Consider the following 23248-nt stretch of genomic DNA (forward strand, 5'->3'; position numbering starts at 1 on the left):
TCTGTAGATATAGATACTTTTGTACCTGTTTCCTCCAGCATCTTCACAAGGTCCTTTGCTGTTGTTCTGGGATTGATTTGCACTTTTCGCACCAAAGTAACCTCATCTCTAGGAGACAGAACGCATCTCCTTCCTAAGCAGTATGACGGCTGTGTGGTCCCATAGTGTTTATACTTGTGTACTATTGTTTGTACAGATGAACGTGGTACCTTCAGGCATTACAAAATTGCTCCCAAGGATGAACCAGACTTGTTGAGGTCTACAATTTTTTTTCTGAGGTCTTGGGATTTTCCCATGATGTCAAGCAAAGAGACAATGAGTTTGAAGGCAGGCCTTGAAATACATCCACAGGTACACCTCCAATTGACTCAAATGATGTCAATTAGCCTGTCAGAAGCTTCTAAGCCATGACATTTTCTGGAATTATCAAAGCTGTTTAAAGGCACAGTCAACTTAGTGTATGTAAACTTCTGACCCACTGGAATTGTGATACAGTGAAATAATCTGTCTGTAAACAATTACTTGTGTCAAAAAATTACTTGTCATGCACAAAGTAGATGTCCTAACTGACTTGCCAAAACTATAGTTTGTTAACAAGAAATTTGTAGTGGTTGAAAAACGAGTTTGAATGATTCCAACCTAAGTGGATGTAAACTTCTAACGGTACATGGACATGTGTACTACTATGGATCCATGGAAATGTGTACTACTATGGATCCATGGAAATGTGTACTACTATGGATCCATGGAAATGTGTACTACTATGGATCCATGGAAAAAGAACCACACAAATGCTCTCATTTGGGAAAATATAGAATCTGGTTGACTGAACGTATGTCTGTCTGTAGATGTCGACACCCTTTATGAAAGGATGCATTTCTTCATGTCTCCGTCCTCTGTGTCCATTCGTATTTTATCTGCAAAGCAACCAAACAGCCATCTATAATTCTCTGTTATGGCTACGACATGAATGTAATCTTTTTTTTCCTATGAGGTAAGGGTCATGGACACACTATACCTGCTACGGTCTTGTTGTCTATGGCAAGCAGACCCTGGTACAGCTCTTTAGTTGGATTCAACTGGGCCAGCTCTGACCCATGGAGCCAGATCAACAGCATCCTGTTCCCATGGTCCCGGTAGCTCCGCTTCCCTACACACAAGCAGTGAACAGACTAAATGAGAACTTACCTGGTAAAATAAGGGAAACTTGAACTAAATCAAGCTATTGTCGAAGCTTTCCTTATTAAGTGGCTTGGTTCTGGGACACAATTCCAAGTAACTACAGAACAATACTTTAGAATCCCTCTTGCCAGACCTTTACATCTTGTATTTATAATCAACGAGTTGTTTTCTGATATTCCTGTGAATGATTACCCCACTGGGTTGTGTCACCTGTCCACTGCTCCTCGATGGCGGCCACCTGCTGCTCGGTGAAGTGCCAGTGCAGCGCCAGCCTCTTCCAGTCACCCGGCTCCAGCAGGCGGTAGGCCAGGTGCCAGGCCGTACCGCGGACATGTTTGCTCTCCGCGCGGTGGTCTAATTTAAACGTCAGCGGAGACTGGCTGTGAAGGTTCTCATTAAGCTCAGTGTCGGCCTGGAAGGGTAATCACATTAAGTCACCTGAGAAAGGACAACAAGCTTCACACACTGAGCACGGTGTCCCGTGCTTATTGAATGCCAGAGCCACTTGTTTTGAGTGTCAGGTAAGGTTGGAAGAAACACTATCAAATTGACAATGAAATTGGTTGTCGAGCATTTCAGCACAAGTCATTTTTTCCACAGCCAAGTATTAATGGTATTACAGGGATTCATCTGGAGTTGTGATGTTAGGAAATTAATCATCTGTGATGAATGTAATCTTTGATTTCCAGCTCCACAACAGTGCATGGATTAACAGATGACTATAGCAACGTATTAGTCTCATTGATTGATTGAATTTACAGAATTGTATCATTTAAACACATACAGCCATATCACTAATAGGGAGGACTCCCATAACAGTACATGGTCTGTATTCTTTCACAATTATATAAAATAAACAAACACACAATGAAGTTATTTATTTCCATTATGGTTCTCTATTACCCTCCTCCATGTGAAATATCTCTCTGCCTTGATGATCATGTCCACGATGATGACTTCGTCTGCTCGGGCTGCCACAGCCAGTGCTGTCTTACCCTGCTGCTCAAAACAAAGCAGAAAACATTGAGTGGGAAGTTGCAGTGAAAAGGAGAGGGGTCAAATTCAGGTTTACATCATAATGGTGGTTGTCCATGTTTCACCTTGTCCTGGAGGGTCAGGTCCATCCCAGCTTTCAGAAGCATGTCAACAATGTCCACTCTGGCCAGCTCTGCTGCTACATGCAGGACAGTCTGGGACCTCTAAGGAGGACAGACAGGAGCGCAAGGTACATGTTGCCCTTTACCACAGATCTAGAGTCAGGTTACCAAACTCAAACCCATAACCATTACAATGCCTCTAAATCATTAGTTGCATCCCAAAAGGGGCCCTATTCCCTACATAGTGCACTACTTTGACCAGAGCCCATGGGGCAGAGAATAGGGTGCCATTTGGGATGCAACTGATGATTTCAAAATAGCATTAGGACTGAATGCACATGCGTTGTACATACATGATCAGTGATGTTGACGTTGCAGCCAGCCTCCAGCAGTGTGTGGATGACAGGGATGTGACAGTTCTTCACTGCTAGGTAGAGAGGAGCCTGGAGGTGCTGCCAATAGAGACACAGCCAACATGGACCATTAGATAGAAACTCTCTGATGTCAGGTCACTTACTACTGAGTAATTACTAGGATAACATGTTGGCTTCATTCATGTTTGACCAAGACTTAGTACGAATCCTCTATGCTCACTCTCACCTGGTTCTGTAAGTCCATCTGGGCTGTGTTCTCTATGAGGAGTTTCACCAACGACGTGTAACCCTTCTCTGAGACCGGGTGTAGAGCACTGCTTTGGCCCTAAGGGGGGTGGTAAAAGTACTATTGTATAATAAACTGGGTCTGGAGGGATCCTTCCTTTAATGATTTAGTAACTTTGCCTAGTGGTGACCATTATACTGACTGGTTGGAGTGTGTGGTTGGTACGGTTTGCTGGCGTACCATGGTGACAATGTTTGGGTCACAGCCTGCCTCCAACAGAGCCTGGACACAGTCCTCATGGGCAGCGTCAGCAGCCAGGTACAGAGCCGTCTCCCCAAGCTGCCCCAGATACATCACTCATTGATCAGCTATTGACCTAAAGCATCTACTGTATAGTGTAGGCATTGAGCAAACACAGTCACACATGCTGGCAAGCAAATGGCTCCAGACAATGTTTCCAGTGGGACTCTACCTTATTGACTTCATCACGAGTATCAAAGCTCTTCAACAGTAGCTGGACGGCATCCAAATGGCCATTGCTGGCAGCCAAGTGCAGAGGTGTGTCCCCATTCTAGCAATTAAAGAAAGAGGAAAAGCAGGAGGGTGGGAGGAAAGGAGAGATACACAATGAAGGAGAGATGGAGAAACAGTCATACAGCCTCCTACACACACACACACACACACACACACACCTGGTCTTCCTCCATGGTGGCCATATTGTATGCCTCCTCCATCAACATCTGCAGCATCTCAACAGAGCCATGCTCTGCTGCCGACGCAAACACCCTGTGTCCAGACTGAGAAAGAGGAGGGAGAAGAGGAGAGGAAGAAAAAGGGTCAGCTTATTGAACTAATTCAGCTCAACCAACATTTGAAATGGATGCAATGGTTACTGATACTGTATGTCTATGTGATTACCAGGTCCTCTTTGTCCAGTTCTTTCATCATCAAGTCGTAGATAATGAACGTCACAATGTCGGTGTGGTTGTTGATGGCAGCACAGTGCATAATGTTCAGTCCCACCTGAGAACAGACAATACAACTCACCATCTCCATGCATGACACCTCAAGACAATTTGACATATTGGATTCTCCAATGGCTATGTAGAAATTGGCTCGGTGGTTGATTATTGTAATTGGCATCCCAGATGACTGAGATGTCAGTGAACTTAGGTCTGACCAGCATCACAAGGAAAGGGATAACTGAGACACACTCAAGGCCTTCTGGAATAGCAAAGAGAATGTTTTAAACAGAGGTTCCCTACCGCATTCTGAACACTTGGGTCAGCACCACCCTGCACAAGCAACTTCATGATGGTTACACTCCCAAACCAGGCAGCCAGGTGGATGGCTGTCACTCCATGCTATGTGAGTATGTATGGAAGAAATAGGGGGAGAGAGAAATAGAGGGAAAGAAAAAGACAGAGGGAGTTGAGCCGTTTCATTTTCACAAACCATGGCCAATCTCTTCAACTGTCGGATTGTTTGTTGAAATGGACAAGCTTAAAATGTCACCATCACTAACAATGGAATAGTGTTGTGTCGTCCTACCTTGTCCGCTTGATTGAGATTTGCTCTGCGCTGTAGAAGTACTTGGACGGCCTCTATGTTTTTTCCAGCTACTGCATAGTGCAGGGCAGTGCGATCATGCTAGGATCAATGCATGGGACAAGTTAATCGAACAGGTGACACAGAGCAGAATATATGGCATATTAACTGCAGTGTGGCTAGCTGCAGGTAGCTTAGCGGTTAGAGTGTTGGGCCAGTAACAAAAAGGTGGCTAGTTCAAATCCCTGAGCCGCACTACGTCAAAAATCTGTTGATCTGTCCTTGAGCAAGGCACTTAATCCTAATTGCTCCAGGGTCACAAATGGCTGATCCCTGGCCAGGACCCCACTCTGAGGGTCTCAGGTGGAGTGGGATGTGCAAAAAAACACATTTCCATTTCATACTACACACTTGTACATGGGTGAAACAGGACAAATATAAGCGCCCACCATTTTGACCTTCGGTGTTCCAAGGATATGAGGATTGACTCACCAAGTTCTTTGCGTCGACATTGACCGCCTTCCCCAGAAGCTTCATGGTCTGTACATCATTTATTTTTGCTGCGTCAATGTATTCCTTCTCTAGTGCCAACACTACAAACACACAACAGAGACACAAGGTGCTTCACAATAAGTAACACATCGATATGCATGTTTTTCTTCAGAGAAAATGTTCTTCTTCAGAGCGTGTGAAATAGGAGTTACTTTGAATAGTATCAGGGCAGAATTAGTCATGTGTGTGTGTCCTATACAAACACAGCTCTTTCTCTGTGTTTGTAGAGCCTATACATCTGTCAGGGGTAATGATTTGACTGGATGTGAACACCCAGTGAGCAAAGAGCTTGTAGGGCATGCCTAACACACCTTAACGTCAAGAGGATAAGGATATCCATTGCTTGCTTTGATCTGTAGAAGAATTTGCTAGCATGAATATTCACCAATGTTGCGATATGGTGATACCATAATTGTGATACCATAATTACAATAACACACTTTACATTGTATCCTGTCAAACTGGGCAATTGCCAGGTTTCCTCAGGCTATAATTCTTCAATTGGACCTTAACCAACCACCTTAGTCATCAGTGTTTACTTAAGTTAGATGACTTTGATAAAAACATTAAAAAAAAATCTAAACGGGCTTCCAGTCACTCAGCCATTTACATGAGTGCACACACACACACCCCCCGCGCGCGCATGTGTAAGCACACACACACAAACCTGGTACTCACACATCTCTTTATTATCGTAGCTGTTGTCTGTCTCCTCCATCTCCTTGTTCTGTATGAAGTCTGTGAATCCCTTCACTGCTTTTTTTGAGTTTTTCAGTGTTTTAGGGTTCAGGTTTAGTTCCTTCAGCTGTGCCCCCATCCTCTCCTTCAGAGACGGTATCTCCTTCAAGGACCTTTTCTCCATGGCGAATATCTGGTGACTTCTCCCTGGAACCAGGGCTTGATCCCAGTCTGTCTCTGCTTTATACCACCTCTGCTTCTCTATACTTGTCTTGCCAAACAACCATGTAGAAGTACTGAATGAATGCAGAAAGTCTGGTCAGGAACTGGAGCAGATGCTGAGGAACCTGAAGAGAACTCAGCACTGTCGAATACACAACAGTCTGGTAACCCTTTCTCTTATACTGGTGATATAGCATTCACTGAAGCTCGTCCTGCATAAGGAATACAAATTGGTGTGGGAATGGAGCAATGTATGTACATTTCCTGGGCTGGAAGGCTGACCTCTGTTTGTTCTAGAAGCTCACACCCTTCACATTGAGTGCATGATCAATATTGTGTCATGCACTACCTGCACATGCAGTCTAACATTGGAATAAACTGTATGAGTGCAGATTCATGAATCCCATCTTGTCATTAATTTATTTGATTAGTGACTAATCTCCTACATGTTTGTAAAGTAGACTATCATTATATTATTATGAATCTAAGCACCAATCTAAACTACAACAGTAGTCTAGGTCATATGTGGGGTTTCCCAAACTCGGTCCTGCCCCTCCAGGGATATTCAACTCTTACCCTATGAGGTCCGGAGCCTGCTGGTTTTCTGTTCTACATGATAATGAATTGCACCCACCTGGTGTCCCAGGTCTAAATCTGTCCCTGATTAGAGGGGAACAATGAACAAATGCAGTGGAACTGGCTTCGAGGTCCAGAGTTGAGTTAGAAGGTGCTAGAGTTTCAGCATGGAACGAAACAGGTGTGTGTGTGTGTCTCGTGCACATGATGGAGCAAAGTGACAGTCAACTGATGAGGAACGGGCTTTCTTACCATAGTGAGTTATGTTATAAATCATGAGCTGGATAGAAGCAGTCTACTCCGTTCAGAACAGGATAATATTTGCTGTGCGTCATCCTCCTGTCATAACAGGCTATTGTTTGTTCTTTCTCATAAAGCTGTGCTTGAAAATAGCCTAGCCTATGCCTATAGACTTTCAATCTTGTTATTTTTTAAAGTGGCAACTTGAAGACAACAGTACCTTCTCAGGCTATTAGAATATTTGGGAAATAGGCTACTATTCATAACTTTAATTTGTTTTAAAGTTATGGTAGGCCTAGCAGTATATATTATAGGCCATTTGGTTTAAACTTCGCATGGATGGATTTTTCTGACCGGATGGATCATTTTTCTTAATTAATAAGCTTGAACTTGATTAAACTTTTAATTATATTTTTCTTTCGGCCATTGATATTGTTTTTTCGCTCTCATTATTAGTCCCATGGCTACCCTACATTTGTAGGCCATTCAAACAACTTTTTGAGATGGAACTCAGATGAATTCATTGTTTGATCGGGAGAGAGAATAAAATGATGAAAGCATACTATACCCCAAACTCAGTCATATCGAATGGAGAGACAAGGGAATATAGCCTACGTTTTCTTAAACAGCTAGACAAAATATAGTTGAGGAGTGTCCGTTATAAAAATAAAAAAAGGTTTAGACTATGAGGCCCATGTATCTGACAGAGCGAGAGCGAGGATATTGTCTGACTGGACATTTTACGCTGAAATAGGCTATAGCAAATTGGAAGATAGATTACTGGGAATGTCCCTCATGTGCTGCCCTGACCGACTCCGTTCTAGTCATTCTGCGTGGCGTCAGTCAAGTTCAAATAGGCTAAACCATCGTCTCTCACAGCATGATGTTGTCACCATTGATGATGGCTTTCAATCTTCATCGATAGACGATTCTATCGTTTGAGTTTATTTTATTTTTACAGGGACAGTGCACATTAATCAACGTTTCAGTAAAAGTGCCGGTTTTAGCCAGCCGGCTAATTTTCAACCGCAGTCCCTGGGCAGGTTATTAAAAACAATTACAATATAGACAATAGCAACATAGGACAAGCAAGACGTAGCATACAGACAGAGCAACATAGAACAAAAAGCAGCAAGACAAATTTCATAAAAGCAACAAAGTGTTTCCACACCTCACAAGCTACAGACAACAGACAAGGAAAGTGGCAACACACAGCTAGGGACCATGTTCACAAATCTGATTGACCTTTAGCCATGTCTTCAAGCAATCATAATAGCCTCATTTGTACTGTGCACATTAAATGCTCAACACAATGACACAAGGAGAATAATTAATTGAGCCACATTTACAGTGGTGGCAAGTTTTATTTTCCGTAAGAAAAATAGCCTATGAAATTTGAATACAATAATATGAATTTATTTTTTATACATTGCCTATATTTAAGTTATCTTATGCAAAAATACACCATCTCATACTGGTACTGGTTTGCATCAACGACCTTCACTAAAACCCCTGCAAAGGTTCTGCCTGCTAACTTATGACCATTATGACTTTTTTTTTTTAACTGCCCAAGAGATAAAAATGTATTTATTTTGAAAGAAGTGCATCTTCAATGCTTGAGTGAGCAATCCAAATTCCCAGCAATCCAAGAGGTACTAGTACTAGGTAGGTAGGGATGGTTGCTAGTGAGGTCAGTCATTATCACTTTCTGAGCATAATACTTCATACACAGGATCGTCTGGGCGTAGTGTGTGTTGTCACCTAAGCTGCATCACCTGAAGAACTTGTCAATAGTGTTCCAAGCTGGGCCCAGGGCTTTGGCCTTCTTCGAGGGGGGTGGGGGAGACAAGCCTCTCCTGGAAGTGTAGCAGAATAAAAACACAGCACATTTTACTGCGGGATTCTCACTGTCTGCACCAGTATCTGCAACCATCTTATCTGGACGTACCACACAACATGTTGAATTAACTCCTTGGTGAATGTGCTGACTTTCAAACAAATCTCTCTCTTGTATGTGTGTAAGGAGATGTAGTCATACCTTTTGCTCTTGCCTTTCTGTGGCGCTCTCAGCAGGGGCTGCTCTCGCTCTGTGAAGGGAAACACGAAAAACTTCATCAGATTATTCCGCTGAAAACAGAATGACGACTGTCTATGTCCGGCAAGTCATTTGTGTTCATTTCAAAGCTATACAGACTAATCTCCCAGGCAGGATAGTTAAGGAGAAACTGGGAGAGATCGTCTTTCTATTGTCAGGATTCAATGGGTGAAGAAGGGATTTACCAGTGGCAGAGAGCAGGGAAGGGGAGCCCCCTTCTAGTTTTAGCCATAAGACTTCAGGATAGTGTAATTCATTTTCAGGATGGAAAATAGCTTTCAGTGTTAACCTAAATGAATAAAACCAGACAGAAAGTATGTAGAAAAAAATAACTGACCTACAGTCAGGTCCATAATTATTGGCACCCTTGATAAAGATGAGCAAAAAAGACTGCACCCCCATTTTCAGTACTCCAGCCCCCTCCCCTGTTTTCAGTACTCCAGCCCTCTCCCCTGTTCAGTACTCCAGCCCCCTCCCCTGTTTTCAGTACTCCAGCCCCCTCCCCTGTCTTCAGTACTCCAGCCCCTCCCCTGTTTTCAGTACTCCAGCCCCTTCCCTGTTTTCAGTACTCCAGCCCCTCCCCTGTTTTTAGTACTTCATCACCCTCCCGTTTTCAGTACTCCAGCACCCTCAGCTGTTTTCAGTAGTCTAGCCCATCCCCTGTTTTCAGTAGTCCAGCCCCCTCCCCTGTTTTCAGTAGTCTAGCCCACTCCCCTGTTTTCAGTACTCCAGCCCCTCCCGTTTTCAGTACTCCAGCCCCTCCCCTGTCTTCAGTAGTCCAGGCCCCTCCCCTGTTTTCAGTACTCCAGCCCCTCCCCTGTTTTTAGTACTTTTCAGCCCCCCCTCCCCTGTTTTCAGTAGTCCAGCACCCACCCCCCTGTTTTCAGTAGTCCAGCACCCTCCCGTTTCCCTCAGTACTCCAGCACCCTCCCGTTTTCAGTACTCCAGCAGCCCCCTCCCCTGTTTTCAGTACTCCAGCCCCTCCCCTGTTTTCAGTACTCCAGCCCCTCCCCTGTTTTTAGTACTTCAGCACCCTCCCTGTTTTCAGTACTCCAGCACCCTCCTGTTTTCAGTAGTCCAGCCCCTCCCCTGTCTTCCTCCATGTTTTCAGTACTCCAGCCCCTCCCCTGTCTTCAGTACTCCAGCCCCTCCCCTGTCTTCAGTACTCCAGCCCCTCCCCTGTTTTCAGTTTCAGTAGTCCCCTAGCCCATCCCCTGTTTTCAGTAGTCCAGCCCCCTCCCCTGTTTTCAGTAGTCCCGTGTTTTCAGTAGCCCCCTGTTTTCAGTACAGCCCCTCCCCTGTTTTCAGTACTCCAGCCCCTCCCGTTTTTAGTACTTCATCACCCTCCCCTGTTTTCAGTACTCCAGCCCCTCCCCTGTCTTCAGTAGTCCAGCCCCTCCCCTGTTTTCAGGCCCCTCCCCTGTTTTCAGTACTCCAGCCCCTCCCAGTACTGTTTTTAGTACTTCAGCCCCCTCCCCTGTTTTCAGTAGTCCAGCACCCACCCCTGTTTTCAGTAGTCCAGCACCCTCCCCTGTTTTCAGTAGTCCAGCACCCTCCCGTTTTCAGTACTCCAGCACCCTCCCGTTTTCAGTACTCCAGCACCCTCCCGTTTTCAGTACTCCAGCACCCTCCCCTGTTTTCAGTACTCCAGCCCCTCCCCTGTTTTCAGTACTCCAGCCCCTCCCCTGTCTTCAGTAGTCCAGCCCCCTCCCGTTTTCAGTACTCCAGCCCCTCCCATTTTTAGTACTTCAGCCCCCCCTCCTGTTTTCAGTACTCCAGCCCCTCCCCTGTCTACAGTACTCCAGCCCCTCCCCTGTCTTCAGTACTCCAGCCCCCTCCCCTGTCTTCAGTACTCCAGCCCCTCCCCTGTTTTTAGTACTTCAGCACCCTCCCGTTTTCAGTACTCTTAGACCATTCCTCCATACAGAATCTTTCCAGATCCTTGATATCCTTAGTCTGTGCTTATGGACGGCCCTTTTCAATTTAACCACAGGTTTTCAATGGGGTTCAATTCCAGAGACGGAGAAGGTCATTGTAAAATGTTGATTTTGTGATCAATTAACCTATGGATTTTGACATGTGCTTGGAGTTATTGTCTTGCTGGTCAACTTTATGATGCCGTTGACCTTACCAAGGGCCCCAGGACCAGTGGAAGCAAAATAGCCCCATAACATCAAAGATCCACCACCATACTTTACAGTAGGTATGAAGTACTTTGTCTACATACAGTATGCTTCTGTTTTTCGACACCAAACCCACCACTGGTGTGTGTGGCCAAAGAGCTCCATCTTCATGTCATCTGACCATAGCACCACCTGGACTTTGACAAACGGCATTGGCACTTGGATTGGAACCGGTTCTACAGTCAGATAACATGAAAATAGAGGTATTCTATGTCAAAACCTGGTTGCCTCTGCCAGGAGGCTGACACTTGGCTTCAAGTGGATCTTCCAGCAAGACAATAACCCCAAGCACTAATCAAAATCCACAAAAATCTACATTTTGCAATGGCCATTTCAGTCTCTGGACTTGAACCCCATTGAAAATCTGTGGTTTGAATTGAAGAAGGCAGTCCATAAGAGAAGACGAAGGATAAAAGATCCGTCCCAACGTGTTCTACAATCTCATAAAACATTTGAGAAGAAGGCTCAGGGTCGTTATCCTCACAAGGGGAGGGTGGTGGAGTACTGAAAACAGGGGTGCCAATAATTCTGACCCTATCTTTTAGAGATGTTTTAAACAACTTCTTAGAAAAATATTTCTCTCTGAGCAGTTGTATTAGTATAAAATAATACATTTCCCAACTTTTCTGCATACAATACAGCTCAGTATTTGTATTATTTATTTTATGCAGTCTTTTTTTGTTCAACTTTGTCAAGGGTGCCAATAATTATGAATAAAAAAATATATCTTAAATAAAAGCTAGACATTCAGGAAGAATCGAACATTCTAATTTATGAGTATTTTTGGTATGGCTGGATTACCAACCGAGCACATAGGGGACATGCCCAGGGGCCCCGATTTGTGTACCCATTGATTTTTTTCTATAACGTTTGAGCATAAGAACACAGGGTGCGGGGGGGCTGAACTTTCAAAGCTAGCATTTTCAATCGCTTGTTCTAGGCCCACCATGTGGCCAATTGGCATGGTATTGCATGAGAGGGTGTGGCCCTTGGGCCTTTACCATGTTGCTAAGTTTCACAATTAGGCAAAATGCGTAGAATTGCAGAAAACTTGCTTTCACCTTGCAACATTTCCTGTAAAACAACACATTTTTCTCTATGCCCCCGACACACCCACCACGTAAGTGGATTACATATTGAGTAGGAAGAGGCAGAAACAGGATCCATGGAGACACTGGGGATGAGACTGGTAGTGGCAGCACATAGAAAAACAGAGTTTAGAAGTCCCTGTTCTATTTGAATGACAATAGCAGTAATGCATGATCATTCAGTAAATAAAACATCTCTGAAACACGGACCTTTGTGGGCAGCAGGTGGTGCGGTGTGGGTGGTGCGGTCCACAGATGCCAGTCCCCCAAGCTCATGCAGGACTTCCTGGTTCAGACAGAGGTCTACGTGTCGGTTAAAAAGGGTGAGGTCATTGGTGTCCTGGGTCTCCTGACACACTGGACAGGTGAGGGCGGGGCCTCTGTGGTCACGTGATTCGGGCTTGGGCGTAGTCATTGGCCGAGGGCCACTGGGGGACAACAGACAAACCCGAACATGAGGGTCACTTTGAGATGAAACCTTCAGGGTGTTAGCTCTATGTATAGATACATCTCCATTTGGACAAGTGTTAAGGCAGACAGGGTTCAGGCCCACAGTGCTTAGTGAAATATTAGCTGTACTCGTCTCATATAGAAGTAAACCTGTAGTGGACTCCGTATGATCACCTGCACTTGAGTCTAATCGAAGGCCCACTGAGTCCAACAGACACCTACTGAGCAGCTCACTACCTTTCTCCTTCGGCCCCTCCTCCCTCTTCCCTCCAGTTATCTCTTTCTCCACCTCCTCCTCACAGACACAGGGGCCTCTCTCTAGCTCTGTGTCTGTGTGGTTGTTTTGCCCCATAGTAACCCCACTGAGACACTGGTCAATGTGTCTGTTGAAGACTGTCAGCTCTGTGGTGTTCACCTCCCTGAAGCATACAGGGCAGGTCAGACTGTCTGTCCCTGACTCTGGCTCTGTTGAACAGCATGATGAAGTAGATGCATGGGTTGAAGGTTCATGTGTCATTTTGTCCGAAGCTGTCAATGCACTCATAGAGATGTCTGTCTCTGCTGATATATTTGTATTCTTCGGAGTGTGTGTCTGTGTCCCTTCGGGGGTGGTGGTCGATGAGGTTGGGCCCCGTCTGGTCTCGAAGCCATTACAATCTCCCTTCTCTGGTGGGTCCTCTCTCTCAGCTTGCAGTCGCAGCCTCTGGGCGTGATCTCTCTGCAAGGAGGACTGCTGGTTCTCCCCAGTCCCGCCCACCTCCACCCCTCCCCGGCTGGGTACCCAGGCGTGACCCTCTTGCCCCTGTCTCTGCTGTACCATGGAAGGGCAGGCAGAGGGCTGAGTCTGGCCTGGAGGCCTAGGTGGATGCTCTTTCACAGGCTTGTGGGAGGAGATCTGGGAGGTGCTACTAGAGTCAGTCTGTTTTTTATGGAGAAATCCCACAATGCTCTTCTGCAGGGGTTTCTTGTCGTCAGCACTGGCAAAACTGGAAACCCGAACGCCTGCAGACACGCAAGCGTTGATTTAAAACTGCAGTCAATTGTTTTAATCAAGCTACAAGTTCAAATATATGAATTATTAACAGAATCAGTAGAAAGTACTTCATATATTATTGTTATGTACGACATATATGAAAGCTGATGTTAATGTATTTTCTTGCCAATGGGACACCACATTTAAACAGACGGGAGAGGGTGAAGTAAGATTACCCATAAGCCTCAGTCTCAGTGGCTGGGGGCTGACGTTGTCGATCTCAGTCTTCAGCAAGTCCTTAGCGACAGCAAAGAGCTCTTCCGTCGTAGCAACAGCACACGGCAACGTCCACGCTCTGGTTTTCACCTCAAAGTTGACATTTTTCAGCTTCAACGTCACCGTCTTGCCCTGGAAGAACACAGAGCAAATTAAAGGGTGAAGCACAGATTAAATCTGGTTGGACCTGGGGGAGGAGTCAAAAGGACAGAACAGACATAGATTTGACTGACAGATGACACTAAGTGAAGAAGGGTCAAAGGCATTTTCCTAGGAGAGTGATGGTCATTCCCAAGCAGCCTATTCCCCAGGCAGGCTGAGGCTCACACTGGTCCCTGGTATTCTCCATAATGGCTCTCCATTTCTTCCAGGTATCAAAAGCATATTAGGGCTCAGTCGGCGGGTGACGGCTGTGCCAAGCCAGCTCTCTCTATCGATTGGGATGGGAACAGACGCTCTGGTAATTGTGTGAGATGCTGGTTAGAGACAGATTGAGTCTGGGAGCCAACATTAGCGCTGAAATGTTTTAAGACCCCAAAATACCCTCTCTACAGAAATATCCTTTCTGTTCAAGAACCCTTTTCTGCTCTCTCTTCCCCAGAGGAAAGAGTCACCTGAGGCCATCTCAATGCACAGAGCAAGAGGCAGGCAGTCAGGCAATGGCTGTTCACAATGGTGCTGAATACTAACACACCGGCCATAACAAACAGTTCCATGTGTTATGTACTGTCGAACGGCTCTGCTATTGCATTTCACACAATAGCCACAAAAAGCCAAATACTGGAGTTCGATTTCAAACATATACAAATACTAAAGTTTGATTTTACTATGAATCCAATAGATCAGACAGTGAATTTGAGTTTAAGAATATACTGTTTAAGAATATAAATGTACTGTACAACTGCAATATATTCTAGTAATGACCTATACTATTACTAATAGTGTACTGTAATCAACTGAGCTGTGCTGTAGAGTACCTTGAGCGCCTCCTTCTGCAGGTCCTGAGCCAGGTCTTGGCACAGCTCCTTGCACAGCGAGAACTGCTCCTCTAATGCACCCATCTCTCCAAAAGTCCTGACAGAGAATGAGGGAGAAACATGTTGGATATGGGCAGCGCTCGAGTATGTACCATTATTTATCTATGTGTTTCACATATATGTTGCCAGAAAAGAAAAACAAACACCTCTCTGTACTCATGCTTTTTCTCTCTCCGTCCCTGTAAGGAAATACAAAAACAGACAGACTCAGTCAGATGACTTGAACTCATTTTACAGATGAGTTCTCTGTTTAGTTACCCCTCTCACCACTGCCCACCCCTCTCTGCTTGCCCGCCAGCACCTCTCGATGTGTGTGGAGCCCAGGCCCATGGAGATGTGGAGGAAGTTATGCCAAGACGTCTCAGAGAACAGCAGGGCCAGCAGCGCCATCTCCTGGCCAAGATGGGAACAGCTGGTGATACCTAGAGCTCCCAGCATCTTCTCTGTCACCTTCCCAATGCCTGAGATCTGGCACACCGAAAGACCATCATCTGTATTTGTAAGTCATCAGCCAGCAACATGTTCCATAAACAATCACCTAGAGTATGCATCCCTTAAAATAGGCTGTCTAGGTTTAAGGGTAGGTGTACTACAGCCTACCTTCCGGACTGGCAGGTCCTGTATGAAGTCTATGACAGCCTGTTGGTTAGAGGGGAGTCTGTACTGACCGTTGGGTTTGTTCTTATCACTACACACCTTGGCCAGCATCATGTTTGGGGCAATGCCTACACACACACATACATACATGCTTAATGTAACTATACACAGAATATGATGATAAAGTTAGCCTGGGATAGTAACATATCAAATATTCCCCGAGGTATTTTAACACAACTAACAATGTAACTCTGAGATGTCCAAAAAGGCACCCTATTCTCTATGGGCCCTGGTCAAAAATAGTGAATAGAGAATAGGGTGCCATTTGGGACTCATCCAATGTGTCCTCCAAGGAACATGAACACACAGCATCTCTCTCACCTGCGCTGGCAGTTAGTGAGGTCTTCTGCTCGATGCGGAAGCGCATCTCTCTTACCGCCTCCTCGGCACAGGTCCCAAACACTTCCACCTCTCCCCCAGCAGCATCCTGCAGACAGGGGGAGGAGCTGGGGCTGTTCTCAAACAGGACAGGAGACAAACCCTCTACCTCTACTGTCTCCTGTAGGCCACCATGGTCCTCAACTAGAGAGAGAGAGAGAGAGAGAGAGAGAGAGAGAGAGAGAGAGAGAGAGAGAGAGAGAGAGAGAGAGAGAGAGAGAGAGAGAGAGAGAGAGAGAGAGAGAGAGAGAAGGTGTGAGATAGTGAGAGATGATTCACAGAAGAGGATCCACGTCTCTTATCGTCTGCTCCCCTTGTCCCTCTTTACGCTTGACAGGTGGCAAAAGTGAACTAGATAAGAGAAAGCGCCAGAATACACAGACATAGTTCTAATCCCTTCTAATTCACTTTCTCTGTCAGGCAGGAAATAGAGGAAGAATGACATGAGGCTTTTGCTATTAAGCTCTTAGTAAACCTCTCTCCTTTTGTTACATCTTCCATATAACACGTAGCTGCCTTTATACTACATCTAAACTACTTACAGTCTACTCTCAAAGTTGTCTTACAAATGACAACTTTATCACAGTCCGTAAACCACAACTGCAATATTGTTTAAAAAAAGCTATCCAACAGTGTAACAAACGACCGTAACTCTCAGTTATGACATAGTCATCCCCTGTGTTTAGACATCTGACCTAGCACTGACATGGATCTAGCTACCTCTAGCTGTCCCAGTGTTGTTGGTGTGGAGACGGTGGGTACGGAGGGCCTCTGGCCAGCCTCTCCTCTGCTCAAGGTGGTCACTGATGTCCAGGTATGCTTCGTCGAGACTCATGGGCAGGAAGTGAGGGTCATAGTCTGCAAAGACCTCCCGAACCTAGCAGAGATTTAGGATGATTAGGGACTCATATGTCTCTTTGGGGAGGATTTATATATACAGTGTGTGTGTGTGTGTGTGTGTGTGTGTGTGTGTGTGTGTGTGTGTGTGTCAGATCCTTACTTCAGCGCTCACTGCTCTGTATTTGTCAAAGTTGGTTGGAACAATAACCAGGTTTGGGCAGAGCTTCTTTGCGATGAAGCCAGGCATGGCGGCACGAACCCCAAACTTCCTGGCATGGTAGTTGGATGTTGACTGAGGAGAGTGGACAAAACACATACATTTGTAGAGATAAATAACCTGGGGTTCAATATGAGGTATGTGTTGTTGTGCAATAAAAGGACATCTTTCAGATCTAGTGAGAAGACCATAAACCAGTTCACATGTGAAGGAGAAAGATCCCCAGATATGATCCTCCCTCTGGGTAGCAATGATGAGAAATTCAACAGACTTGGCTTTCTTATTTTGACATCACATGATAACGGGAGACAATTGGTATCACGAATGAATGGCAATCAAACAAAACAACCACTACACTCATCTCTATTATTTGTCTCTAGCGGGTCTTGTTGGTCATAGTCTTGCGTGGCCAGCCTTCTAAATCCTGTCTCTTTCACGAGAAGCCTTGGCTTCTGAGGCTGTTGGTCAATATAAACGTTTCTAGCAAATGAACAGTGCTGTTCGTGGCATATAGAATCTCACCAACATGCTCATGGAGCCCACGGCCATGGGTTTGTCCATCAGGTCAGGACAGTCTCTCGTCTCCACCGCAGCATAGAAAGCATCCATATCCACATGCACAATCACACGGCTCAGGTCACGCCCCCTCTCCAGGTCAGAGGTCATCTTCTCCACCTACAACAAAACGTTCAGAGGTGACAGCTTCAAACAAATTATAACACAGAAATATATACTGTAAAAGTTATACTGTAAACCTAGTGTATCTGTGTGTTAGAGGTCACATAATACTTATTTGTGTAGGTGTGTGTGTGTGTGTGTGTGTGTGTGTGTGTGTGTGTGTGTGTGTGTGTGTGTGTGTGTGTGTGTGTGTGTGTGTGTGTGTGTGTGTGTGTGTGTGTGTGTGTGTATAGCCCTGTACCTGTGCTTGCGCTTTGCTCAGCTGTTGCTCAGTGATGTGTGCTTTCTGCAACATCATCCTCTCAATGCGCTGGTTCACCTGCTGTTCCTTCTTCAGCTCGTTCTCATAGAACCTGGAGCCCTGCAGAAGAGAGGGGAACAGAGAGGTGGGTGACCTCCAGTAACAGGCCATGGAGCATGGAGAAGAGAACCCACTGGACCTCAACACATGTGGGTTTGTCAGTTCCTGTGCCATTAGAGTAAGGTAGCTAGCTAGGGTATTGACTCAAAGTCTAGGGTGTTCGTTTGGGTGTTTGGATAAAAAGACAGAAGTTCTCAACCTGTACTGTACCTTGGAGGACTCCATGATGATCTTGTTAATCTTGTCCCTGTTAAGGCCCTCCATTCCAGCCTTGTTGTCATTGAGGGCCATTCTTGAGAGGAAGCCCTCCCCACTGGAAGAGGAGGTCCCCCCTGTCGCCATACTTCCTTCAAGTGAGACCCTGCATTGAACACATAAACCAAACAAAATGTGCTAAGAAGTATTATGGCAAGTTAACTAGCTTGCTAGCTAACAACCTAGCTAGCAAAATATGTATTCATCCATACAAGTTGGTTCCACAATGTAAAATAATCTAAACAGCTAATAATACTAATTTCTAACTATCCATGGCAAAAATAAATAATATTTTGTTTGTTTACGGTAAAAGTATATTCTCTGCCTTTGCCTCTTCAGTTTTGAGTTCTGAATTTGCTTCCGCACTCTACGTCAATTAGGGGGAGGTGCAGTTTCCTTGTTTACGGATGTAAAACCACGCAGCGCGCGTATAAACAAAACCTTCAAGAAACAAATCCAGCGACAAACTTTTAACAGGTGATGAAATGTTGTTGATTTATGAATAACGTGATATTAATCCATTCATTTATTAAAACAATTAAATATCTCAAACTGTTTCAGGTATTTTGAACAGTTTCTGCATAGCGGCGATGTCCTAACCAGAGATAATGGAGGCATTATCTTCCTTTCTCTACCACCTGACCTAACAACCACAGGCGGAGTCCAAGGTTTGTGTCGTTCCCATAGAGATGTATAGAGGACTCTAGTGCCCAAAAGCGAATTTATGCACGAGCAACGTCATTGAGGACTTTCCCCATTTTGAACTAAGTCAACCAAGTGAGACTTCCTATGGGTTAGGGAAGGATCATATAATTCCATCCAGGTCATCAGGAGGGATCCGCCAATGAATTATACTTGTGAGCAAACATTCCATAACTGCAAGTAGCAGTAAATGACCAACAGTGGCTTTATACTTTTTCAAACAACAAAGGCCAGGTGGCAGTAAGCACAATCTTGTTTGTTAACCAACTCATAGTAGTAAGAAGTAGTAAGAAGAAAATGGACTACTTCAAAATGGAGACGGTCACAATGCCACGAAGCCCTACATCTTTTTTTTATTTTATTATTTTTTGCACAGTCTCTATGCACACTCACAGGGCCCTACAAACTAAGCACATGGATACTCCAACACACTAACACCATCATTTGCTCACACACACATAATATGCACATACATTTCTACTGACTACTCACATACAATCATCATATATGCTACTGCTACTCTGTTTATCATACACTATATATACAAAAGTATGTGGACACCCCTTCAAATTAGTAGATTCGGCTATTTCAGCCACACCGATTGCTGACAGGTGTATAAAATCGAGCACACAGCCATACAATCTCCATAGACAAACATTTGGTTTCCAAGTGTTTGATTCCATTCCAGCCATTATTATGAGCCATCAGCCTCCATTGGATGCCACCTTTCCAACAAGTCAGTTCGTAAAATGTATGCCCTGCTGGCACTGCCCAGTCAACTGTATATTCTGTTATTGTGAAGTGGAAACGTCTAGGAGCAACAATGGCTCAGCCGCAAAGTGGTAGGCCACAAGCTCACAGAACGGAACCGCCGAATGTTGAAGCGCATTGAACGTAAAAATCGTCTGTCCTCGGTTGCAACACTCACTACCGAGTTCCAAACTCTCTCTGGAAGCAACGTTAGCACAAGAACTGTTCGTCGGGAGCTTCATGAAATGGGTTTCCATGGCCAAGCAGCCACACACAAGCTTAAAATCACCATGCGCAATGCCAAGAGTGGGCTGGAGTGGTGCAAGGCTTGCCACCATTGGACTCTGGAGCAGTGTAAACACTTTCTCTTGAGTGATAAATCACCCTTCACCATTTGGCAGTCCGACGGACAAATCTGTCCCTATGCATAGTGCCAACTGTAACATTTGGTGGAGGAGGAATAATGGTTTGGGTTAGACCCCTTAGTTCCAGTGAAGGGATATCTTAACGCTACAGCATACAATGACATTCTAGATGTTTCTGTGCTTCCAACTTTGTGGCAACAGTTTGGGGAAGGCACTTTCCTAATTTCAGCATGAGAATGCCCTCATGCACAAAGCGAGGTCCATACAGAAATGGTTTGTCGAGATCGGTGTGGAAGAACTTGACTGGCCTGCACAGAGCCTTGACCTCAACCTCATCAAACACCTTTGGGATGAATTGGAATGTTTGACCATCAGGTGTCCGCATTCTTTTGGCCATGGAGTGTATATCCTGATGCCTAGTCACCTTTCCCAAAAACGTATGTACCTCTATTGATCTAGTATCCCTACACATTGTAAATATTGTTCTGGAACTGACCCTGTATATGGTATGGTATGCTTACTTTATCGTGTTTTTATTTTATATGGTATGTTTTTGTTCTACCTTATTTGTAGTATTGCATTTTAATTGATTACTGCATCATTTGTGTTAGAGCTTGCAAGAAAGGCATTTCACTGTACATGTGCCATTAAAACTTGAAACAAATTTATGGGACAAATACTACAAAAGCGAGATCTATACATCTCTATGGTCGTCCCAAGGTCCGCCAGAGGGCGCTAGTGGGGTAGCTAGTTAGCGATCGTAGTTCTGAGCCATCTGAAGGGATTAGCGCTATGTGTATTTGATCGTTGGGGATATGGCGCATTTGAACAGGACTATTTTGTCTGCTGCATTATGACTGGATTTCTAGCCAGCTTTCGCTAATTGCATTGCAGAGTCTATTTCTATTAAACATTACGTCGTGTTGCTTATTGAAACACACATCCCGCAAGGAATTGTGAATTTAGATTGCATGCCAGAGTCTTAACTAGCTACGACAGCTAAGCAAGCCACTCCTGATGGTCTCATGTTTTGCTGTGTTATCGATTTGGCAACACTCGCTTGGCCACGTCTTATCAATTTGTGTATTTTAGTTTTCTCGTGGTGAACGCCAGCCTCTACCTAGCTAACGTTACCCAACGACTTGGTTGCTAAATGTCGGAGAAGAGTTCGAACTCGTCGGGCTCCGATGAAGATGTGGATCCCGAATCTGGGCATCCTGTTGAACTCGGTGGCGTCCTAAGCAAGGTAAGTCCTACAAAACGATTGATCTTTATTCAAATGGCTAATGAGGGCGTGATCCTCTCAAAAACACTGCTGGGATACAACTAGAATAACTACACTGAACAAAAACGCAACCTGTAAAGTGTTGGTCCCATGTTTCATGAGCTGAAATAAAATATCCCAGAAATGTTCCATATGCACAAAAAGCTTTCTCTCAAATGTTGCGCACAAATTTGTTTACATCTCTGTTAGTGAGCATTTCTCCTTTGCCAAGATAATCCATCCACTTTACAGGTGTGGCATATCAAGAAGCTGATAAACATGATCATTACACAGGTGCATCTTGGGCTGAGGACAAACAGCCACATGTGCAGTTTTGTGACACAAGACAATGCCACAGATGTATCAAGTTGAGAGAGCGTGCAATTGGCATGCTGACTGTAGGAATGTCCACGAGCTGTTGCCAAAGAATTGAGTGTTAATTCCTCTAAGCCGCCTCCAACTTCTTTTTTAGAGAATTTGCAGTATGACCAACAGGCCTTACAATCGCAAACCACGTGTACTGCGTTATGAGGGCTAGCGGTGTTCGTATTTCAACTTTGAACAGAGTGCGTCATGGTTTGCGGTGGTTTTATGGAATGGGTAGTCATGAGCTATGGATACCGAATACCTTGATGTGATCCGATCCTTAGGCCCATTGTCTTGCCATCCATCCGCTGCCATAAGCTCATGTTTCAGCATGATAATGCACAGTGTTGCAAGGATTTGTACACAAATCCTGGATGCTGAAAATGTCCCAGTTCCTGAATACTCACCAGACATGTCACCCAAAGAGCATGTTTGGGATGCTCTGGATCGATGTATACGACAGCGCATTCCAGTTCCCGTCAATATCCAGCTACTTCATACAGCCATTGAAAAGGATGGGACAACATTCCACAGGCCACAATCAAGTTTGATCAAGTCTATGCGCAGGAGATGTGTTGTGCTACATGAGGCAAATGGTGGTCACACCGGATACTAACTGGTTTTCTGATCCACACCCCTACATATTTTTGTACAAGTATCGGTGACCAACAGATGCATATCAATATTCCCAATCATGTGAAATCCATAGATTAGGACCTAAATCATGCATTTCATTTCCTTATATGAACTGTAACTCAGTAAAATCTTTGAAAATTTAGCATGTTGCGTTTTTATATTTTTTGTTCAGTGTAGATGGCCAGCTTTTGATTCAAAGCACTCAAACCGGTGTATGAGTTGTGATTGATAGTCAATTGTTGTACACTTCCCTGTGGTGGACACTTCCTTATTGTGGACAATGGTTGGATTAGGTTGACAATGTTTGATCAATTAGGCCTCTACTATCAGACAATGGGCACCACAAAAAAACTGCTCCATCCACTCATGACAAGGTGGGCTCAGTTGCTTTGTATGGCATCTTTGTGGGCCATAAACACCCAGTTCTCTTTTCAGTTAATTGGGAAATCCATTCAACTAATCATCTTTAGTGATTTGAAACGTTTAAGTGTGAAACTAAATACATTACCTCCTTCCTACTGTAATTGCACTGCTAGTAGAAATGTAGTCTTGACTATCTGCCTTTTTGTTCGTTGACAGTGGACAAACTACATTCACGGATGGCAGGACCGGTGGGTAGTGTTGAAGAACAACACTCTGAGCTACTATAAGTCAGAGGATGAGCGGGAGTACGGCTGCAGGGGCTCTCTGTGTCTCAGCAAGGCGATCATCACAGTAAGTTAGAGTAAAGGTCTATTTCCTCTCAGGAAGCAGCATTATGGCACATTATTATGGCACATGTCACAGCAAAATGGACTTCATGATTTCCATCGTACCAGCAGGGAAAGGGAAGGTTATCTCAAAAGACTATCTCGGTCCCGTTCTACTGGTTTTAAAGATTAGGTGAAAATATGCAAGTGAAATGCTTGCCTAAAACTCAGACAATGTTAGGATGTTCTCTGCCATTACTTTGAGCAATAACTTGTCATTCCTTGGGTCCAAT

At 44.6% G+C, this 23248-nt stretch overlaps 3 protein-coding genes across 9 annotated transcripts in view; 1 reads left to right on the forward strand and 2 right to left on the reverse strand.

Annotated features, from left to right (window-relative positions):
* Positions 1–542: 542 nt before the first annotated feature.
* Positions 543–6105, reverse strand: LOC124033266 (ankyrin repeat and death domain-containing protein 1B-like). 2 transcript variants are annotated; one of them, XM_046345250.1, is made up of 15 exons: positions 5658–6105; positions 4920–5020; positions 4431–4529; positions 4145–4243; positions 3798–3902; positions 3572–3676; positions 3352–3450; positions 3120–3218; positions 2880–2978; positions 2633–2731; positions 2283–2381; positions 2086–2181; positions 1393–1594; positions 1019–1150; positions 543–917 (listed from the first exon to the last, which is right to left on the reverse strand). In XM_046345250.1, the coding sequence occupies exons 1-15, from the start codon at positions 5839–5841 to the stop codon at positions 862–864; spliced, it is 1674 nt and encodes a 557-aa protein (XP_046201206.1). In that variant the 5' UTR covers positions 5842–6105; the 3' UTR covers positions 543–861. The 2 variants fall into 2 exon arrangements, with proteins under 2 accessions (XP_046201206.1, XP_046201205.1); XM_046345249.1 differs by having other exon boundaries at positions 1375–1594.
* Positions 6106–8031: 1926 nt separating this feature from the next.
* Positions 8032–18945, reverse strand: LOC124034230 (DNA polymerase kappa-like). 3 transcript variants are annotated; one of them, XM_046347121.1, is made up of 15 exons: positions 18489–18945; positions 18139–18289; positions 17809–17928; positions 17412–17564; positions 16833–16964; positions 16553–16709; positions 15776–15976; positions 15398–15522; positions 15075–15265; positions 14944–14976; positions 14738–14834; positions 13721–13892; positions 12272–13513; positions 8734–8782; positions 8032–8551 (listed from the first exon to the last, which is right to left on the reverse strand). In XM_046347121.1, the coding sequence occupies exons 2-15, from the start codon at positions 18268–18270 to the stop codon at positions 8467–8469; spliced, it is 2889 nt and encodes a 962-aa protein (XP_046203077.1). In that variant the 5' UTR covers positions 18271–18289; positions 18489–18945; the 3' UTR covers positions 8032–8466. The 3 variants fall into 3 exon arrangements, with proteins under 3 accessions (XP_046203077.1, XP_046203078.1, XP_046203079.1); XM_046347122.1 differs by having other exon boundaries at positions 15099–15265; positions 18489–18944; XM_046347123.1 differs by lacking the exons at positions 17809–17928; positions 18139–18289; positions 18489–18945 and having other exon boundaries at positions 17416–17554.
* A 1522-nt stretch (positions 18946–20467) lies between these two features.
* The window catches only part of LOC124034231 (ceramide transfer protein-like), a 43286-nt gene continuing 40505 nt past the window's right edge, over positions 20468–23248 (forward strand). The window contains exons 1-2 of one of the 4 annotated variants that reach the window (XM_046347125.1): positions 20468–21246; positions 22846–22980. In XM_046347125.1, coding sequence (XP_046203081.1) covers positions 21154–21246; positions 22846–22980 — 228 coding nt within the window. In that variant the 5' untranslated portion in view covers positions 20468–21153. The remainder of the gene's footprint in view (positions 21247–22845; positions 22981–23248) is intronic. The other 3 variants (XM_046347124.1, XM_046347126.1, XM_046347127.1) reach the window with 3 other exon arrangements.

Source organism: Oncorhynchus gorbuscha, linkage group LG04 (assembly GCF_021184085.1).
Source record: "Oncorhynchus gorbuscha isolate QuinsamMale2020 ecotype Even-year linkage group LG04, OgorEven_v1.0, whole genome shotgun sequence".
Taxonomy (NCBI): Eukaryota; Metazoa; Chordata; class Actinopteri; order Salmoniformes; family Salmonidae; genus Oncorhynchus; species Oncorhynchus gorbuscha.

What these genes read in the sequence shown, in the direction of transcription:
- LOC124033266 (XM_046345249.1), bottom strand. Translation starts at nt 5,841, where the DNA reads ATGGAGAAAAGGTCCTTGAAGGAGATACCGTCTCTGAAGGAGAGGATG. An exon ending in AACTGGACAAAGAGGACCTG is followed by an intron (nt 3,677 to 3,797) that starts GTAATCACATAG and finishes CCTCTTTCTCAG; the next exon opens with TCTGGACACAGGGTGTTTGC. An exon ending in ACGTCAACATCACTGATCAT is followed by an intron (nt 2,382 to 2,632) that starts GTATGTACAACG and finishes TGTCCTCCTTAG; the next exon opens with AGGTCCCAGACTGTCCTGCA.
- LOC124034230 (XM_046347121.1), bottom strand. Translation starts at nt 18,270, where the DNA reads ATGGCGACAGGGGGGACCTCCTCTTCCAGTGGGGAGGGCTTCCTCTCA. An exon ending in TGAGCAAAGCGCAAGCACAG is followed by an intron (nt 17,565 to 17,808) that starts GTACAGGGCTAT and finishes GTTTTGTTGTAG; the next exon opens with GTGGAGAAGATGACCTCTGA. An exon ending in AGGACCTGCCAGTCCGGAAG is followed by an intron (nt 15,266 to 15,397) that starts GTAGGCTGTAGT and finishes TCGGTGTGCCAG; the next exon opens with ATCTCAGGCATTGGGAAGGT.